The 18,122-nt window shown below is 44.9% G+C and overlaps 1 protein-coding gene across 3 annotated transcripts in view; it reads right to left on the bottom strand.

Moving 5' to 3' along the window:
* LOC111662481 (myosin-10) overlaps nucleotides 1-18,122 on the bottom strand; it is a 50,223-nt gene that overhangs the window by 2,864 nt on the left and 29,237 nt on the right. For all 3 annotated transcript variants that reach the window (XM_023416358.2, XM_023416359.2, XM_087176664.1), the window contains 32 exons: nucleotides 16,870-16,962; nucleotides 15,407-15,470; nucleotides 14,828-14,926; nucleotides 14,220-14,363; nucleotides 14,021-14,116; nucleotides 13,235-13,353; nucleotides 12,771-12,923; nucleotides 12,170-12,343; nucleotides 11,908-12,081; nucleotides 10,536-10,650; nucleotides 7,723-7,916; nucleotides 7,450-7,571; nucleotides 7,050-7,119; nucleotides 6,646-6,806; nucleotides 6,419-6,527; nucleotides 6,198-6,329; nucleotides 5,889-6,095; nucleotides 5,589-5,726; nucleotides 5,315-5,438; nucleotides 5,025-5,196; nucleotides 4,036-4,248; nucleotides 3,812-3,956; nucleotides 3,511-3,717; nucleotides 2,831-2,935; nucleotides 2,582-2,734; nucleotides 2,242-2,490; nucleotides 1,806-2,018; nucleotides 1,473-1,685; nucleotides 1,220-1,381; nucleotides 1,007-1,135; nucleotides 687-775; nucleotides 84-207 (listed from right to left, as the gene is read on the bottom strand). In XM_023416358.2, the coding sequence (XP_023272126.1) occupies nucleotides 84-207; nucleotides 687-775; nucleotides 1,007-1,135; nucleotides 1,220-1,381; nucleotides 1,473-1,685; nucleotides 1,806-2,018; nucleotides 2,242-2,490; nucleotides 2,582-2,734; nucleotides 2,831-2,935; nucleotides 3,511-3,717; nucleotides 3,812-3,956; nucleotides 4,036-4,248; nucleotides 5,025-5,196; nucleotides 5,315-5,438; nucleotides 5,589-5,726; nucleotides 5,889-6,095; nucleotides 6,198-6,329; nucleotides 6,419-6,527; nucleotides 6,646-6,806; nucleotides 7,050-7,119; nucleotides 7,450-7,571; nucleotides 7,723-7,916; nucleotides 10,536-10,650; nucleotides 11,908-12,081; nucleotides 12,170-12,343; nucleotides 12,771-12,923; nucleotides 13,235-13,353; nucleotides 14,021-14,116; nucleotides 14,220-14,363; nucleotides 14,828-14,926; nucleotides 15,407-15,470; nucleotides 16,870-16,962 (4,662 nt within the window). The remainder of the gene's footprint in view (nucleotides 1-83; nucleotides 208-686; nucleotides 776-1,006; nucleotides 1,136-1,219; nucleotides 1,382-1,472; nucleotides 1,686-1,805; nucleotides 2,019-2,241; nucleotides 2,491-2,581; nucleotides 2,735-2,830; nucleotides 2,936-3,510; nucleotides 3,718-3,811; nucleotides 3,957-4,035; nucleotides 4,249-5,024; nucleotides 5,197-5,314; nucleotides 5,439-5,588; nucleotides 5,727-5,888; nucleotides 6,096-6,197; nucleotides 6,330-6,418; nucleotides 6,528-6,645; nucleotides 6,807-7,049; nucleotides 7,120-7,449; nucleotides 7,572-7,722; nucleotides 7,917-10,535; nucleotides 10,651-11,907; nucleotides 12,082-12,169; nucleotides 12,344-12,770; nucleotides 12,924-13,234; nucleotides 13,354-14,020; nucleotides 14,117-14,219; nucleotides 14,364-14,827; nucleotides 14,927-15,406; nucleotides 15,471-16,869; nucleotides 16,963-18,122) is intronic.

Genomic DNA, 18,122 nt, shown 5'->3' with positions numbered 1-18,122 from the left:
GTTCATACATTGATACAGAAAAAAAAAAAACTGCATTTCATATTTAAAACTATTACAACTCACAGACGGTAGAGTTTTCATACCTGCATGGTCGTCTTTCTGAAGCGGTCGTTGAGGAGCTCCATGTTGCCTTGCTCCTCTTCCAGCTCCTCCTCCAGTTGGGCGATACGAGCCTCCAGCCTCCTCTTCTCATCCATCAGAGCAGACCTGACACACGAAAAGGAGGAGATGTTGAAAGCAGCTGCTCAGAAATGACTCTGGTAAATATGGACACAGGTTTTTAACCAGACTATTACAGCTGAGGTCGTTCAGCCCCTTTCCAAATTATTATAGAATAAATGTACGAGCATGAAGTATATTATACCAGGCTGTATTATTTTAACTTTAACAGAAAACACAGGAACTAAATGTAAATTGCTCAGGGGATTTGGCTTCACCACATATGAAGATAATTTGTTTTCTGGAGAAGGTTAAAACCCCAAACTGTGACTTCTAAAAGTTTGTCCATGAATATTTCCCTTTGACAGGTAAACCGACGTACAGGCCGTCCATGGGATGGTTCCTGGCCGTACTTTAGAAAGGATAAACTATATCACAGAAGGATGCATCTGTGCACAGATATTATGGTGTCTTTCACGTGTGTGTGTGTGTGTGTGTGTGTGTGTGTGTGTGTGGGGGTAACTCACTTTCCGGAGGTGCTGTTTGAGATTTCATCTTGCAGCTCGTCCCGTTCCTGCTCTGCGTGGCGCCGGCCCCTCTCAGACGCTGCCAGATCCTGCAGAGAAAAGGTCAAAGGTGAATCAGCACGTCCTCTGATCTCATGTTAAGAGGGACCTTTCAATGCATTAACATGAGTTATTAAAATATGGAGTAAATATAGTTTACTGTCACCCGTAAACCAACACTCTACAACCCCTAACTATCCACGTGTGGCACAACAAACATTGCAAAAGGTCTGAACATCAGTCTGGGTTTTAGAGACCAGGAACATCCTGTTCTGCTGTACCTCATGTAGCTGAACAATCTCAGCCTCCAGACTTTTGAGTTTCTTCTCATTTTCCTTGGAGATGGCAAAGATATCATCTCTGGAAGCTCGGGCGTCCTCCAACTCCCTCTGGTAGTCCTTCATTTGGGCCTGAAGGGAGAAATGGATGAGGAGGTATGAATGGAGAATATGTACAAAGCAAAACTGATTCAAACATACGTATCAGATCCGCACCTGTAACTTGCGCAGCTGTTTGATGGCTTCATCTCGAGCCTTGTTGGCTCCTTCTATGTGGCCCTCTATATCCTTCAAATCCATCTCTAGTTTCTTCTTCGCAGCTACAGCCAGACCTCTTTGCTTCCTCTCATCCTCCAACTCCGCCTCCATCTCTCGCACCTGGAGGGAGGAGCAGGAACAAGCCTTTAGTGTGATGGGATTAAACGATTGTTTATAATGCTGTGATTCAGTGGTAAGTGTTGTTCTGCACCTGCTTGACCAGTGCTCTCTTCTTCTCGTCATTCTGGTCGTCCCGGCCCTGAAGGTCTCTCTCATACTGGGCCTTCATGGCCTGCATGTTGACCTCCAAACGCAGCTTGGCGTCTTCCGTGGCCTGCAGCTCGTCCTCCAGCTCCTCCAGCTGAGTCTTCATCTCCTCCAGCTGCTGCTCCAGAGTGCGTTTGGACTTCTCCAGCTCGTGGACCTGACAGACAGGAGACAAACAGGATTACTGCTCTACTGTCAGACGTACAGCCGGGTCCGAAAAGAGGGTCCCAGGGTGAGGATCTCGGACTGTGTGCACTTTGTTGACCCTGACACTCACATTCTTGCCCACGTCGTCCTTTGAGCTCATCAGATCTTCCATTTCAGCGCGGAGCTGCTTGTTAACCCTCTCCAGCTCTTCTTTGGCCTCCAGCGCCTCGTCCAGAGCTCTGGTCATGGACAGAGCTTTGGTCTCCTTTTCTCTGGCCTCAGCTTCAGCACGGTCACGTTCTTCAGCGTAGCGAGCTGAGATGCTCTTTTCTTCAGCTAGCATCTGTGGAGGAGGACGGCAGATTATAGGCCTGAATTTCATGAAAATCTTATTTGGTATTTTGATGAATGATGAAATTATTGAATTTTGACTCCTGAAATCTATCTACACTACACAAGCTGCAGGGTTACATTAAAGATTTATCTCAAACAACTTAGAAGCTTAATCCAAAATTGTTTTCCATAAACGCTATATGTCAGAATATCCCAAATAAAGTGTTTCTCACCTGGTCAAACTTCTTTTGCTTCTTCTCCAGGTTGGAGACAATTTGTCGCTGGTGATCCAAGTCGACAGTTAGATCATCCAGCTCCTGCTGCAGACGAGTCTTTGTCTTCTCCATTTTTTCAAAGGCGATGGTTTTCTCTTCCAGACGCTGGCTGCCCAGCTCCAGGTCCTTCTGCAGCTTCTTCTTAACCTCCTCCAGGCTGTCTATTGTCCCAACATCGTCCTCCAGCTTCTTCTTGCTCTCTGAGAGCTATGAGCGGCAGAAAGAGAAAGATCCAGAATAAAAACCAACAACAAGAATCTAATCATTGTTTTCTTACTCCAGAGACCACCTGTCTTACTTGAGCCTGTAGGGTCAACATCTGTTTCTCCAGATTCTTGCGCGCCTCCTCATCCTCCTCCTGCTGCTCCTGCAGAGCGTTCTTCTCCTCCTCCAGCTGCCGTATGCGACTGCTGAGGTTCAGTTTCTGACGTGTCTCCTCCTGGAGCAGCTCCTACGGGGAAAAAGTCATATTTGTCCAGTTGGTTCAACAGAAAGCATTCGTTGCATTTGGCTCGGTGACTAAAAGCTCAGAGATACCGCACGTCACCTGCGAGTCTTGTAGCTGACTCTCCAGTCCAGCGACATCTTTGGCCGTCTTGATCCCCTTCCTCTCCGAGTCTTCCAGCATGGCTGACACATTGTCTAACTCCGTCTGCGCGGAGACATTAAAATGATCAATTTAAATCAAATGCATTTCTGAAATCACATATAAAGGAGAATAAAATCCTCTGAGCTGTGTATAACTGTCGTAAAAGCCTCTCCCATGTAAGAAAATATTGAATAATTTATTAAAATAAAAAAGCAAATTTCAACGTCTGGCTACTAAGGGGTTAGTTTGGTGCTCAGTCTGTCAACTGTGAGACCCGCGGTGGAGAATACACGCTCAGATGTTACTGATGCCAGAGGATGTTTTAACTGTTCAACTGATAGTCAGTCAGTCAAAATGCTTATTGTGAGTTCAGCGAATAATCATGAACAACACTAATCAAGAGCAGGAGCATTATGCAACTACAAGTTTGTGACATGAAGGCTGAAGTTTAAGTAGTTAAAACATATATATATTGTTTATTTTCCCTCAGAGTTTCTAGTTTCAACCTAAAAATGCAGGAATTACACAAACAAACAAACCTTCCCTAAATGAAGTTATTTTGAAGTTATTATCTCCAAAACAAAGACCTTCTGATTCCACTGAATCAAATCAAACATATTCACATCTACACTCCTCACCTGCAGTTTGTGTGAGCGCTCAGCCAGCTCTCCCTTGGCCCTCTCTCCCTCGGTGACTCTGGCCATGAACTCCTGCAGCTGCGCCTCCAGTTTCTTCCTCTTGTGCTCGGACTCCGTCTTTGCCTGCTGCAGGGTCTTGACCTCGCTGGCCAGCTCCTTGTTGGCGCTCTCCTGGCTCTGCTTGGTCTTCTCCAGGTTCGCCTTGAACTAGACGTGATCAGTGAACGGCAAACGTTAGTGTTGCGTTATGATGATGGAGTGACGTCACTTTAAATAATCTTTTGCGGAAAGGGGATGTTACCCTCTTGGCTTGTTCCAGCTGTTCAGACAGCTCTTCCAAGGCTGTGCCGTGCCTCTGTCGCATCTCCTGGATCTGAGCCTCGTGGTTTTTAGTCTCCTCGTCGATGGCCTTCTTCAGCTCCGCAACCTCTTGTTCACGCTTGGTCCTACGGAGAACAGGGACGCAGAAAAGTCTTAACTTTCCTGTTGATTTAAAATAAGTGAAATTAAAATGCAGTATTGTACCTTAGCTCCTGCTGTGCAGCTGTTGTATCCAGGGTGTCTTCTAGTTCGGTTTTAAGGGCCTCAAGCTCTTCACTCAAGTCCCTCTTGAGTTTCTCGGCCTTGTTCCTGGATTGTTTCTCCGACTCGAGGTCCTCCTGCAGCTCAGACAGCTGGGCCTGCAGCTCCCTCACCTGCTTCAGAGCGTTGTTCTTCTGGCTAACCTCGTCCTCCCCCCTACATCAAACATCGAGAACAGCAAGAAAGAACATGTGACAAAAGCCGGGCACGACACTGGGACTGTGACGGTGTGATGTCAGAAAAAAAATATAAAATGCTATCGGAGAAATATGACCAAGGAACTCACTGCAATATTCCAGCAAAATAAGATGAACCTGAATTATTTCATTTCTTTTAACTGCTCATTTATTTGAAATTTGGCCACAACACACTCATGAATTCTATTTGCAGTTTCCTTACGCAACATAGTCAGTCCCTGCAGTGAACACCCACTAGGTGGCAGCAGAGACTGAATTTTAGAATCACTGTTTCATTAAGCAGTTGATGCTCAGTTATCTTTTGACCAAACACTCTTAAAGGAGCTGCGCGCTGTACAGGCCACTTCATGGCTCAGCGCTGGATGTTAATACCGCATAAAAATTACATGCGCACCAGATTCCAATGCAGTGAGAATCGGATGGATAAACACAGGCACGGGCATGTGCACGAAGGAGCACAACAACAGACTATTTTTACAGGATGATGAAGGCGCTGCTGTTTCGGCTGCGCTGTCAGTCCGATAAAATGCAGTATATAAAATGGCAGGTGTGAATGCGTGATGATCGTTCCGTGCAGCTATGTGGCACTTATCTCAAACTCACATCATGAAGCAGAATCTCAATGACTCGATATTAAAAACCCATATTTAGCTCACACAGTTATGTAATAGTTGTTGGTGAGGGGATTTTCTCTGTCACTGAGTAGCTTCTGTTCCATTCTCCTACATCTCCTACCTCGCCTGCATCATCTGCTGCTCCTCTTCCTTCTTGCCCATTTGAACTTTCTGCTCCTCGACCTGGGCCTGTAGCTCAGATATCTGGTCCTGGAAGTCAGACGTCTCACCGTCCAGCTTCCTCTTAGCCTTCTCCAGCTCCTGACGGGTCTTCTCCTCCTTCTTCAGTCTCTCTGAATTAGAAAAGACAGAGGACACAATGATGTTGTAGTAAAACAGAAAGGAAACTCTTTTCGCAGGTTCATTTTTGCACTTTACTATTCTAGTCTGTATTTGACTTTACTCCTTTACCCTCCAGGTCGACCATCATCATCTCCTGCTTGTTCTTGATCTTGCCCAAGTTCTTGGCCTTCTCCTCCTCTTCAGCTAGCAATGAGTTCACCTCGTTGATTCGGTCCTCCATCAACTTCTTTTCCTGAGGAGAGATAGACGTACAGGCGGGTTAGCACACAGCTAAACTTCTGTTTGCGAGATCCTCCATCTTCACTATTCCACACGTTACCTGTTTCCACTCAAAACCCTTTAGCCTGAACGTCAACCTCCAGATCCCTCCCTTCTCTCTCACCTTGAGGAACTTGGAGTTCTGATCCTCCAGTAGCAAAATGTCCTCTTCATATTTCTTCATTTTGGCCTCCGCTGTCACTTTCTCCAGTTGCAGCTTCTGCCTGGCAGCCTCCTCCTCATCCAACTGTTCTTCCAGGTCCTACACACACGAGTATTTAATGATGGCAGCAAACACAATTAGCAAAAACACTTTTGTAATTAAGTCATTTGAAATTGTAATCTTTCAGAGCATATTTCCAACTGTGCAAAATGAGCTTTTCAGTAGCCATTACTTTGATGTTGCATGAGTATTTCAACACACCTGGATGTGGGACTGCATCTTCTTCTTCTCATTCTGCAGGCCCTGGTTCCTCTCCTCTTCTTCCTCCAGCCTGGACTCCAGGTCGTGAAGGATCTCCTCCAGCTCTTGCTTTTTGGAGGCCAGACGAGCTCTCATCTCCTCGGCCTCCGCAAACAGCTCTGTCTCTGCCTGCAGCTGCTCCGCCAGGATGTTCTTCTCCTCCACCAACTGCGCAAAAATAATGTTAAAACCTTCAGTTTTTGATCATTGAAAAACCATGTAAGTATAAATCAAAATGATTTTTTTCTAACAGCTGCGGCTGTGACTGACCTGCTGGTGTTTCCTCTCCATCTCCACCAGCTCTCCCTCCACCTTGGTCTGCTTCTCCTTCACCTTGACCAGCTCCTCATCTTTAGCCTGCATCTCCTCCTCCTGCCTGGTCACCTGCAGCAGAGGCTTCACCTGCAGGATCACATGATCGGGGGAAGCTTCAGAGGACGGCACACATTCCAGAAAAACAAAAACACAAGCACATGCACATATGCACACACCTTGGTGAAGAGTCTCCACCATTGCCAGTGACGCAGCTTTAAGTAGGCAGCGCAGTTTCTCTGGAGAACTTTCAGAGCGCTGAGCTGCTGCTGCTTCTTCGCAAAAGCCCTGAAGCATCACAAAAAGAGGACAGAGTGAGACAACAGTAAAATCTACGTTTTGTAATTAAATATATAGGAAGGAGGAGCTCTCAAACATAAGGCAGCAGCGGCAGAACAGCACTTACTTGCGTGCCAGATATCCTCGGCAGACAGCCTGGAAATAAATGATGATGTCTGTGATCTTCAGGTCCCTCTCTTCCTCCAGGTGGGCCAAGACCCCAGCCCTGAAGAAGATCTTACTCTGGCCGATACGAAACAGGTTTCCATCCAGCTCCAGGGCTTGAATCTAGCAAAGAGAAAGAGAGACATTGAAAGGAGGAGAGATGGCTTAAGTTAACAGACACAGTGTGAATTAAGGGGAAAACTTGTTGTAGTTTTATATTTTAGACATTTTTGCTTCAGTAACAAGGTGGTGCTGGATGATAAACATATCGATTCTTTCATGCAACTGCCCGACAATGAGAAAATCATAATAACTGAAGCCTCTTGTTTCAAACGGGACCTAAACAGAGACCCCTCAAGTCCTTACCATTCTCTCGCAGGCCTGCTTGCCATCCATAAAGCCTTTGGGAATGGCGTTAGGAGTGAGGATCTCATACCTGGACACAGAGCAGAGATGACACAGAGTCACAAGGGACAAAATCACAGGCTGAAACTATGACAGGTTAAAAGAGAGAAACAAGAGACTGCAAAGATCAAAGGTCACAAAGAGGAAATAAAACCAGATCCATCATCAATCTTTCATTAAGTGTAAAAGCATAGTGCCAAATTTATATCATGGTGTTGGACTCGAACCCATGGGCACCGCGGTCAGGACCAAGCCTGTGTGGTATGCGCTCTACGAGTTGAGCCACTGAGGCGACGCCATCTTCTAAATTTTCTAAACCGAACCAAAAAAAAAAACAGGAAATGCAAAGGTAGAACATCACCTCTGTCTGAACTCCTGGAAGACGATGCGGTTGGGGAAACCCTGTCTGCAGATTCGGATCCCCTCCAGCACGCCGTTACACCTGAGCTGGTCCAGAACCAGGTGGGGGTCCAGTTTACCAGCCTGTGAGAGGAGGGAGATGTGTTCACTCAGTACAGTGCAACCCAAGGATTCATTACGGTGCATAATTCACCGACCTCACAGCACGTACTGACATGGCGACAGTAACTGACCTGTCGTGGTCAACCGACGGTAACGTTAACTAGAGACTCACCCGTTTCTCGTGGTTGGGGATGATGCAGCGGACAAAGTTGGGGTTGGTGTTCCTCAGTGTGGCCATCAGCTTGGACAGCTGCTCCTTGTACAGCTGACCCACGGTGCGGAACATGCCCTTCTTGGTCTTGTAGGCGGCACCGAATGCCGTCTCATTCATGCCCGCAACCTGGTCGAGCCCCACGATCCGGTCGACTGGTGATTAAAGAATCGGAGATGCAAAGAAAGAGAGATAATTATATTAATGCAGGAACATTTTGTGATTTTTTTGTGACACTGGTTTTGCTGATATTTATGTGTAGAGGGGATAAAAGTGAAAAGCCAATAAATTTACTTTGAAGTCTGAATTTTCATCGGGAAACGTTGCCAGTAAACGTTCATGTGTTCAACTGAAGCAGGGTTTTCTCTTTTCTATTGCTGTGATAAAGCATGAAGACAGACGATGGTGTCACACCAGCTGTGACCGCAGACCATCAGCTGGTTTGACGCAACGTAACACAGACGTCACATTTTGCAGACACACTGTTGGTTTCTGTCAGCCAGCCATCTCCCCAACGCTCCTGTGTTCGAACGGGATTTTAAAGCAGGATCTAGTGGATTTGAGTCGACCGGGCAGCAGCGGAGTTTCACAGCCAAGACACGGAGACAAAATCTAAAATATGTAACGTACATTATGATATTGTGATGATTTTATATCGACCACTGGATTAAAACCTAAAAGAATCACAACAAATAGCAGACTGCTACATAACAGCATTTATGACTTACCCACTGATTGACTTTATGTACAGATATAAATGCACATGTAAAACCTTTTGTTCGTTTTTTGCCACATTAGACTACATCACTACATCCTGCCCTGTCACCCTGCTGCCACCTATCCAGTAAAAGCAAAGTGCAAATCACCGGGTTAGGGTCTAAGTTCTTCTTTTCTTACAACTGCAACTGAATTGAATTAAACCTTGTATGTGACTTATAAAGAGTGCGTACTTCTGGCGTGAATTGGCACAATATAAATAAAACTGACAATTGACAACTTGGTCATATTTAACTCAAACAATCACTGATGCTATAAAATTGCATCCCCACAGCACTAATGAATCAAAGCTTCTATTATCCTGGACAATAACGATAGATTAAAGTAGACAGCTGTGTACTCCTGCAGCATAACAACCAAAAAAAACAAAAATCAAATTTGCTTTAATTTCTCTGGAGAAAGTAGATGATCACTGTTTAAATCAACCCTGTTAAGATTATCTCTGTCAAACCCACAAATGGAAAGAAAACAGTTCAGCAACTCCCTCTCTCTCTCTCCCTCCTCCCCTTGTCTTTTCATAGAAAAAGATTAATGACACGGAGCCGGATTAGATAACTGGCATGCAGGTTTCTCAGATGTTCCATTCTCTCAGTACATATAAATGTCTGCACTCAGTAAACAGGAGCTTGAATCAATGATCCTCCCTCGAGTTCGGTCACTGCTTATTTTTTTCCATCTGCTGTCAGCTCTGAAACTCTCTGGGTTGAGACTATTGAATGCAAAAAAAAAAAGGAGATTATAAAGTCATTGGGACATCTTTAAATAGAACTGTATCGGTGGAGTCAGGGGACTGGTAATCGCTGCATCGTTTTGCAATTTTTAGATGGTGGTGGCACCTTGTCTGAGCGTGGAGTCCCACCACATCAACCTCCTTTTATGTGCCTCTTTTAATCAGGCAAAATGCATCAGGGCCTAAAAGCAGCAGCAGGCAGACGTTCAGTGTCTCAGATTTACAGACTTATAATAATTGTATTATATCTGTTTTTCAGAAAAACAAAGCTATTTTTTTCATGATGAACCTGGCTGATCATTCAAGCGATAATTGCTGTGATAATTACAGTGGCAGCGAGCCACCAGAGTGAAGATGATCAGTATTAGAGGTTTTAAATACAACAGTAGTGCAGCCATGCAAAGCCAGCGGGGTGGGTGGGGGGGGCTTTCAGAGGGGTGGCACACTGCAGCCATGACAAGACGGGGGGGAAAAACCGATGAGCCCTCCAGGGGGAGAGGGTGAGGAGAAGCCAGTGGTACATTGAGGTTTACGTGTCACTATCATTCACCTGGAGCTTCATGGAGCCCAGACACATTGTCATAGAAAGAAGCTCTCTGAAACGTCTGAATGTCTACAGCAACAGAGACACAGACACAGAGAGAGAAGACACGGAGAGTGAGAGAGAAAAAAGAGAGCGTGCAAACACACACACACACACACACACACACACACACACACACACACACACACACACACACACAACTTTCACACGCATCGATTAGCTGTTAAAGGAGAGGATTAAAGAGTTAATGTCAGTTCATCCATTGCAATACTACAGTTCATGCATATTATCAAAACCGTATCATTTAAACTAGTGTTGGGTTATCATAGCTGGTCATTACTCGGGGGGGGGAGGGGGGGGCTCTCAGCGACTCCATAAAAATACTAAATTAATGTCAAATTAAAATAAGGACAATGAGGGCCATGGTTCCCATCTGACTAGCTGGTAAAAACTCATCCTGCATCAGAGACAGCAGTGAAGCTGCCAGATGAACCTTATAGAGGAGGTGTGAGAGAGGAGAGAACAGCTTTCTAACTTTCATTCAATCAGGGAAAAGATTAACCGAGTATAAACCCGAAAGAGATACGGACAAGAACGCAATTCCCAAGAGATGTGCTGAGTAACATCCTTCTGGTCTCAAATAGAAAAAGTGTGGGACCGGTTTAATTAGATTTTTTACAGCTAATACAACTGACTGCACCCTGTGTCGATACAATCACTCACCATCTTTCCAGAGCTCAGCCACAAACTTGTCGGTTGACTGGTGCAGCAGCGTGGCCACATTGTCATTTAGGGGATCCATGTTCTTCATAAGCCATTCATCAGCTTTGTAGTCCACCTGCGGAAGCGAAGAAAAGTCCTCAGTATTGTTTTAACATTTGCACAATAAAATGTCTCCGCTTCATCTGATCTAATCTCTTTCCATCCTTCACTCTTACACCCCAAAGACAACAACAGCGTAAAAGAAGAAAGTGCTTTCATAATTCTCTTTTAGAGGATTGGTTTTCAGTCTCTGATTAATTGCCGCCGGGTCTGTTGCGTCTTAACTGACAGCTCTCGTAGTGTTCCAGATGTGCTGAATGAGCTATGTGACTACACAGTGAGCAGGAGGTTCAAAATCAGATCAAACAATCACATACAACACTGAACCAATAAGACTTTCAATCATTTGCACATTACATTTGAGCGACGGCACAGTCAGCTCTCACTGGAACGTCCTGTGTTGATGGGATTAGTCTCTGGGACACGGCGATAACTTTGACTTGTGTGTGTTTTTCAAACGTCTGACACACAGTGAAGAGCGTTGGATTGGAGCGGAGCGTAACAAGTAATTGACATGGTCAGCAACCTGAGATGAGGAATGGAAGATCTCCATATGGGTTTCATCAGAATCCTGGAGAAGCGAACTCGCGGTGTTTGCATTTATTTTCTTCTCTTCGGTATCGCTCTGTCATGCTGGATTTATTTGATGAAGTTCAAATTAAAACCTGGCCGCGCTGTCGGACACCGGACGCTTAATATTTGGCTGAATCTGAGGTTTTCACCTGTTTGTCACGGCGAGGCTCGGGCTGATGTTTAGACACGGCCGACTGATGCTCCTCACTGTTTTCACATTCAGTATTCATGTGAGGTAAACCTAATTAAACTATCACTCACGGGGCTACATCGGATTTCACGCTATGACTGACAGGCATCTGGAAAGTAGCGGAGTATCCGTTTTCTCCTTGCAGATGGCAGACCACCGTACAAAAAAGGGTGAAAGTTGAAAACCTCCGTTATGTAACCACCAGGCACTGAAGACTCAATCTCGCACCAATGCGAACCAGATGTGGGTTTTTTCCTGCAGAAGCAGTGCGACAACCGGGCTATTGTTTTCAGGCAATGACCTGGTTAACTGCTCCTTTAGAGTCTGTGCCTCTGAGAAAAGACTACGAAACATCCCAGAAACAGAAAGAGCGTTGTTGGCGTAAGGAAAACACAGAAAGCATGGACACACGTGAGGCTATAGAGAAGACGTTATGTTTTTAGTTTAGCTTTAAGTGCAACCAGCTACCAGTCGGAGCACAAGACCCCTCAGTGGGCCTGACATACATACCCTCCCTGCATAGTGAATGATGCAGAAGTCGGCTTTGTCCTTGAGCTGACGCGGCTTCTGAAATTTGGTGTGTGTGCCCTGCTCCTGCAGCACTTTGTCTACAAAGGTCTTGTCAGTGGCCTTGGGGAACCAGCACTCCTCATCCAGCAGAGCCAGAATACCAGGGGGGTTATTCTGAGGAGACAAGATTTGGTTTAAATACAAATATTCATAAGCAGACACACACACACACACACGCACACACAGGCCAAGAGACACTGACCGGCCTCTCGATGAGGTCGATGCAGGGCTGCAGGTCCAGGCCGAAGTCGATGAAGCTCCACTCGATGCCCTCCCTCTGGTACTCCTCCTGCTCCAGGATGAACATGGTGTGGTTGAAGAGCTGCTGCAGCTTCTCGTTGGTGTAGTTGATGCAAAGCTGCTCGAACGAGTTCAGCTACAACGAAGGCGTAAAGCAGAAGAGAAGTTATTCAGTTATTATCTTATATTACCAGTTTAGGTGTGTGTTTTAATCCCCTGTGACTTGGTTAAACTAGTGAATCATTCTTGTGAAAGGCGTCTCTTGCGCTTCGGCCTCCACTAAAGGAGATCGGCGCTCTCAGAGCAGGACAGGGTACAAATAGTTAGATAGGCCACTTCAGAACAACTGACCCCAAATGAAATGCTGGAGCACATTGATCCACTTTAGCAGTTTAATGATCAGGTGCAAAGAAGTCGTATTTCATTTGGGTTCGGTCGTGGCCCATCGAACTGCTAGTAAAACATTCAGTTTAATCCGGGTGTGAAGGAAAGAAACTACAAGGTCTACAAGGTGTTTTGTGTTTTGTGGAAATGAGTTTGTTGGTGTTAAAGCAAGTCACTACCTCAAAGATCTCAAAGCCAGCGATGTCCAGGATGCCGATGAACGACGCCCCCTGGCGTTTGGTCCTGTCCAGGGCCTTGTTGATGCGGTGGACCAGCCATCGGAACAGCCGCTCATACGTTGCCTTGGCCAGGGCTTCGACAGCGAAGTCGGCCTGAGGGGAGAAAAAAAAAAAAAAAGAGAGAGAGAGAGAGAGAGAGAGAGCGCAGGACCATGAAAGACACTATTAATAAAACCAAACCCGCTGAACAATGAGCACAAATACAAGAATAGAAACATTGTGTTGCTGTTACACTCAGCTGTCCACATATACTGTGTAACTCATAAGTTTATTATAGATATCAAAGTAGAGATGACTGGAATTCAACTTGATGTTTTCCATCATTTAACAGCAAATAAACAGAAAAGAAAAAAAACATGGTTTGCGGACGTTAGGGTTGTTTATAGTGTTCGATGGCACCGTACCTGTTCTTTGGTCTGCGCCTTCTGCACATAGTCTCGTCCCACTTTGATCCTCGGGGTGAGGATGGCTCTGGTGAACTCCATGACGTTCATGCCGAGCAGGTGGCAGAGCTTCTGCGCAGCTGGGAGAGCGAGGGAGAAGAGAGCAAGAACCTCAGCGCATTAAAATAAAGTGTTCAGATAGATCGGGTTTCATAACACAACATCAGAGCTTCAGTTTAATGCAAGGCTCAAATAATTGAATCAAAAATGAAAGAAGTCTAAAAGCAACACTGACTAACAGCCCGGGATATATGACTATACCTCAATGCACAGTCTGTCTGGGCTGAGACCCCAAGAGCTTTCTTTAAGGTCTTCGAGGACTAGCACTATATGTTTCATTGGTCTTGCCCCAAGACCTCAGTTAATAAAACTCACAATATTACATTTCATTTGACATTTCATTTCTTATACTGAGCTGTGTGTGTGTGTACAGAGCAGCCCGGACTGCAGGAGCATGTGACGGTGCTGACATGATCCAGACATTACAAGCGTTCAGTTACCGAGAGACATATAATCTAACTTCTTGTAATGGTGTTTCTAATAAAGCGTGTCCTCACAGCGCGAGCATGTGCTACGTGGACATGAGCGGACTGTTTTCCATCACCTGCTGGTGGTGGAAGCTGAAGGGCCCCCGGTCATCTCACTCGCTGGGTTCATGACTGACTCCAGGGTGTGTGTGTGTGTGTGTGTGTGTGTGTGTGTGTGTGTGTTCGCGTCGTATTGCGACCGGATGGTGGGTGTGTTTACCTGTGTTCTCGGGCATTGAGGCCTGATCAGTGTTCCTCTCCTTTTTAAAGACAATGTTTCCAAACTGCAGCACGGCAGAGACCACCTTCAGCATGCCTGGCAAGGATAAGATAAAACTTTATAGGAGCCCGTGGGGAGAACAGGTAATGGCTGAGTAAGAGGGAGGGGAAAATAACAAACATCTGGAACTACTGCTCACAGACAATCTCTTCGTGGTTGAAGCTCATGATGTGCATGGCCTCCATCGTCTCCTGGAAATTCTCCTTGTCCTGCTGACCAGGGATGGGAATGTTACCATTCGACAGGAAACGGTAGTTGTTGAAGCCTTCGAGGAGCAGGTCGGCTGGACGAGGCGAGAAAAGAAAAACATCAACAAGGTCATTTTAATCAATATTCTCTTCTTCATGTTTTAACTTAATTTTGCTGTCTGTTGTTCTACTGTATTTACTGTGCTGCTGATTGATTTATTTTTCTTCTGTTTGTTAAGATTTGCATCCATTCACTTTAGACACAGAGAGTAAGTGCGTAAGTGAGGAAGAGATCCAGTCACCTTTTAAAACCCATTAGCTCACAGGTAAAATATTTTGTCTAAATATCTTCTGCATCATCACGAAACAATGTACTAACAAGCTAAATTAAAAGTTAACGAGAGAGAAAGATTTGTTTCACTGGTGCTAACTCAAGCCATCTGTCTTTAGCTCTGTTCCCTGCCTGAGGGAAATTAACACACACATGAAACCTCACTGTCCTTCCTCTCATGGTTCTGTTTATCCCGATTTCTCCTTAAAGCGAGAGTCGGACACTCACTCCGGAGATGTTCTCCGGCCCCTGCGAGCAGGCGGTAGAAAATGTGGAAGGTCCTCTCATCTTTGGCCTGTCGAATGGCCCTCGACTTCTCCAGAAGGTCTGAGAGCAGAGGTTAAGGACTGACATCATGAAAATCAAGACAGCGGATACCGTCACCGCGAATCAATCTTTCAAGAAACATCATTACATTACGGAGCAACCGGAGAATTCCCATGGGAATCAAATCAGATTCTAATCTACAAATAAATTCTCTTTTTCTTCAAGTGTCGGAAACAAAGAAATTTTATCCAAATGAATCTAATCCCTTATTCGTTTTCCAGGCATTAATAAACTTCAATAAAACGAGGAACACCAATAAAAAATGGTTTCATTACAGCTCCAGCGCTCTCTAACTCTGGAATACACAGGACGGGAAAGGCATTTCTGTGGTTGAGCAGAAGCAGTGGTGAGTCAAACAGCCTGACCACTACTCTCAGCTCTTAACTCAATGTGAACTCTTTATTTTAGCTCTTTATTTTATTTAAAAAACAGTCCTTTAATGGTCTTCTCTCTCTCTCTCAGTCACAGTCAGGAGGATACAAGTTTCAATATTGGCCCCGACAATGTAGCCCGTCACGTCAAAGTTGATTCTGATGAACTTCCCCTGCAAGAAAAAACAAAAACACAAAACATGAAGTTATTGAAACGCCACAGGTTAATCAGGGATGTCAGTGTGTGTCTGTCAACTATCTACTAACTATTCCTCCTCCCTTCAGCCGCTGTTGCGTTTTAAAATACGGCCCTTGTGGATTCTCGCCGATGAATAGAAAAGCAGTGAAGAATAAAATGTCTATATTAGGAAAAGCCAGGTTCACAGGTCAGAAAGAATCTCAGGCATGTCTGCGGTTTCCTGACAGTGAGTCCGTGTGTGTAAATGTGTGTGTGCCCATCTGTCTACCGGTGGTCAGCCGGTGATTCATGAGTACAGAGTACACCAGTTCATTTTGGCAAGTATGGCATCGGCTCACTTTACATTACCGGGTTTTTAGGAAATTATTAGAAAGCAAACATTAAACCTATGAACAAAATCATTATCGTTTATCAAATATACGAAAGTTACATAATAAAAAAAAATTAAATAAATAAATTAAAGGAGTTTAATTTGGAAAATATGTTTATTTACTTCCGGGAGGCTGATATCACTGTCATGTCCGTACAGCTGGTCAGCTTATCACAAAGACCGGGGGAAGGCAGCTCGCCCGGCTCCGTCCAAAGGTAACAAAATCTGCCGACCTGCACCTTGAACGCTCACTAATCGACAAGTTATATCTCATTTATTAAATCCTTACAAAAACCAACGTAAAGAACAACACACTGGGGTTTTTCAGGGGTTTTATCTGGACTGTTTCTTGGCAGGGAGCAGAAACTTCCTGGAGGGTCTGCTGGTTTCTGGGCCATGAAGAAATATAACGTGTTAGTAAATGCGCTTTAGAGATGGGTGGTAGGCAGATAACTTCAGACGGACCCAGGCCACCTTTTTTCCTTTGTTTAGAGTCTTTGTACTAAGTTAAGCTAACAGGCTGATGGCTACAGCTTCATATTCACCATGAAAAAAAAAATTAAATACCGATCTTCTCATTTAAATCTCAGGACAAAAACAAATAAGCATGTGTCTCAAAATGTCATCCTATTAAAATTCAGGGACGAGGAGCTAATGATGATGCTTTAGAGACAGAGATAAAAATCTATCCAGACAATTTAATTTGATTTTCTTTCTTTTATTCTCACTGGTTTCATGAAAGCTCTGCAGTTTATTCCAAGGAGGACTAATTATCTTTCTCTACATGGTATATTCCTACTAATTAGCAGTTTGTTTGTTTATTACCCGAAAACAAAAGCAAAACAGTTTAGTTCAAGGTTAAAAGACTTCCAATAAAACATCAGATTATCTCTTCTATAAAACTAACATGAGGAAATACTTGTCGTGTGTTTAAATGTGAGTGAACCTGTTTCTCTGATAATACTATCTGTACATGTGTTTAAATCAAGAACGGGGGACTCACGAAGCGAGACGAGTTGTCGTTTTTCACCGTCTTGGCGTTGCCAAAAGATTCAAGGATGGGGTTGGCTTGCAGGAGCTGGCGTTCCAACTCCCCCTGTGCAGAGAAGACAGAGAGGTAAGAGTCCAACAAGCTGTCAAACATTTCTTACGCCTGGCCCCACGTAATAAATCTTTTTTTTTTTTTTTTTATATCACTATTTATCAAATTTGTCTGCGTCTGCCAAAACATACACAAGCTGGCAAGGCAAATAAATTCTTGGTAACAGAGCAGGTAGAGGGAAAATGTCGCCAAGTCAATATGCTAAACCGAGCCATTTATCACGGCTGTGCTGGCTTTACTTTACTCAACTGCAGTACAATGTGATTTTTGTCAAGGGATCTCGAGAAGTTTAAAGGGGGCAAAGGCAACTAAACAGTTTGACAGAACTCGTGAAACCACAAAGAGTTTTGTTCCAACGCGGTAGGTTTGGGCCGACGGGGTGAGAGCGTGCTTCCGGCCTTGCACATTCCCGTGGCTGTGATGATATATACCCTTTATATCCAAAGACCGCACCACCGTGACGGTTACACTCACGATGGCTTCCTCCCAAAAATCTCAAAACCTGGGTTTGGTAGGTGGTTGGGACAATTCCCTATGAAACCTCTAATTCCCATACGCATGAGACAATCTCCACTATCCAGGGGCTCCGGCGGCTCCACCTGCAGCACAGCGGAGATCGGACCCTAAGACTATCTATAGTCCTGCTCAGATGTGTTGTTATACAGCAAGTGAGACTGAGAGAGAGAGAGAGAGACAACACTAATTCTCTGGCCTGTGTGAGTGTCTCTTGGCCCCTTATGACTCATCTCAGTCAGTACGATAATGGGAAACAAGGTCAAGAGTCTTTTTCTTGACTAAGACCACGGAGCTCTGCTGAAGGTCCACACACAAACTTTAATATCTCCGTACAAGCAGCATTTCAGTGTTTTTGTGCAGTCTTCTGTCTGTCTGGGGTGTGTAAACCCCATTGCCTCCTGAAGGACGTGGGTTTGACTGACAGAAGTGGGGAGCGACTATCCTCCTCCACCCCCCCCCCTTTATCTTTCAGGCTCTGATTAACAGAACAACACAGAAAGCAGTTTATAAATCCCCTGCACAGCAACGTGAATAAACAGGCTTCCCCATTTGTCTTTACTCACTGAGTGAAATATGAAAGTCTGGTCTCCTATGGTCTGCTTTACTTCTCCTCCACTACTTCACCCCCCCCCCCCCCC

The sequence above is a fragment of the Seriola lalandi genome, unplaced genomic scaffold (genome assembly GCF_002814215.2).
Source record: "Seriola lalandi dorsalis isolate HSWRI2012SDOR001 ecotype SW California unplaced genomic scaffold, Sedor1 jcf7180002054563, whole genome shotgun sequence".
NCBI classification, from domain to species: Eukaryota; Metazoa; Chordata; class Actinopteri; order Carangiformes; family Carangidae; genus Seriola; species Seriola lalandi.
The sequence above is the reverse complement of the archived record's forward strand: the minus strand, read 5'-3'. Positions and strand labels throughout refer to the sequence as shown.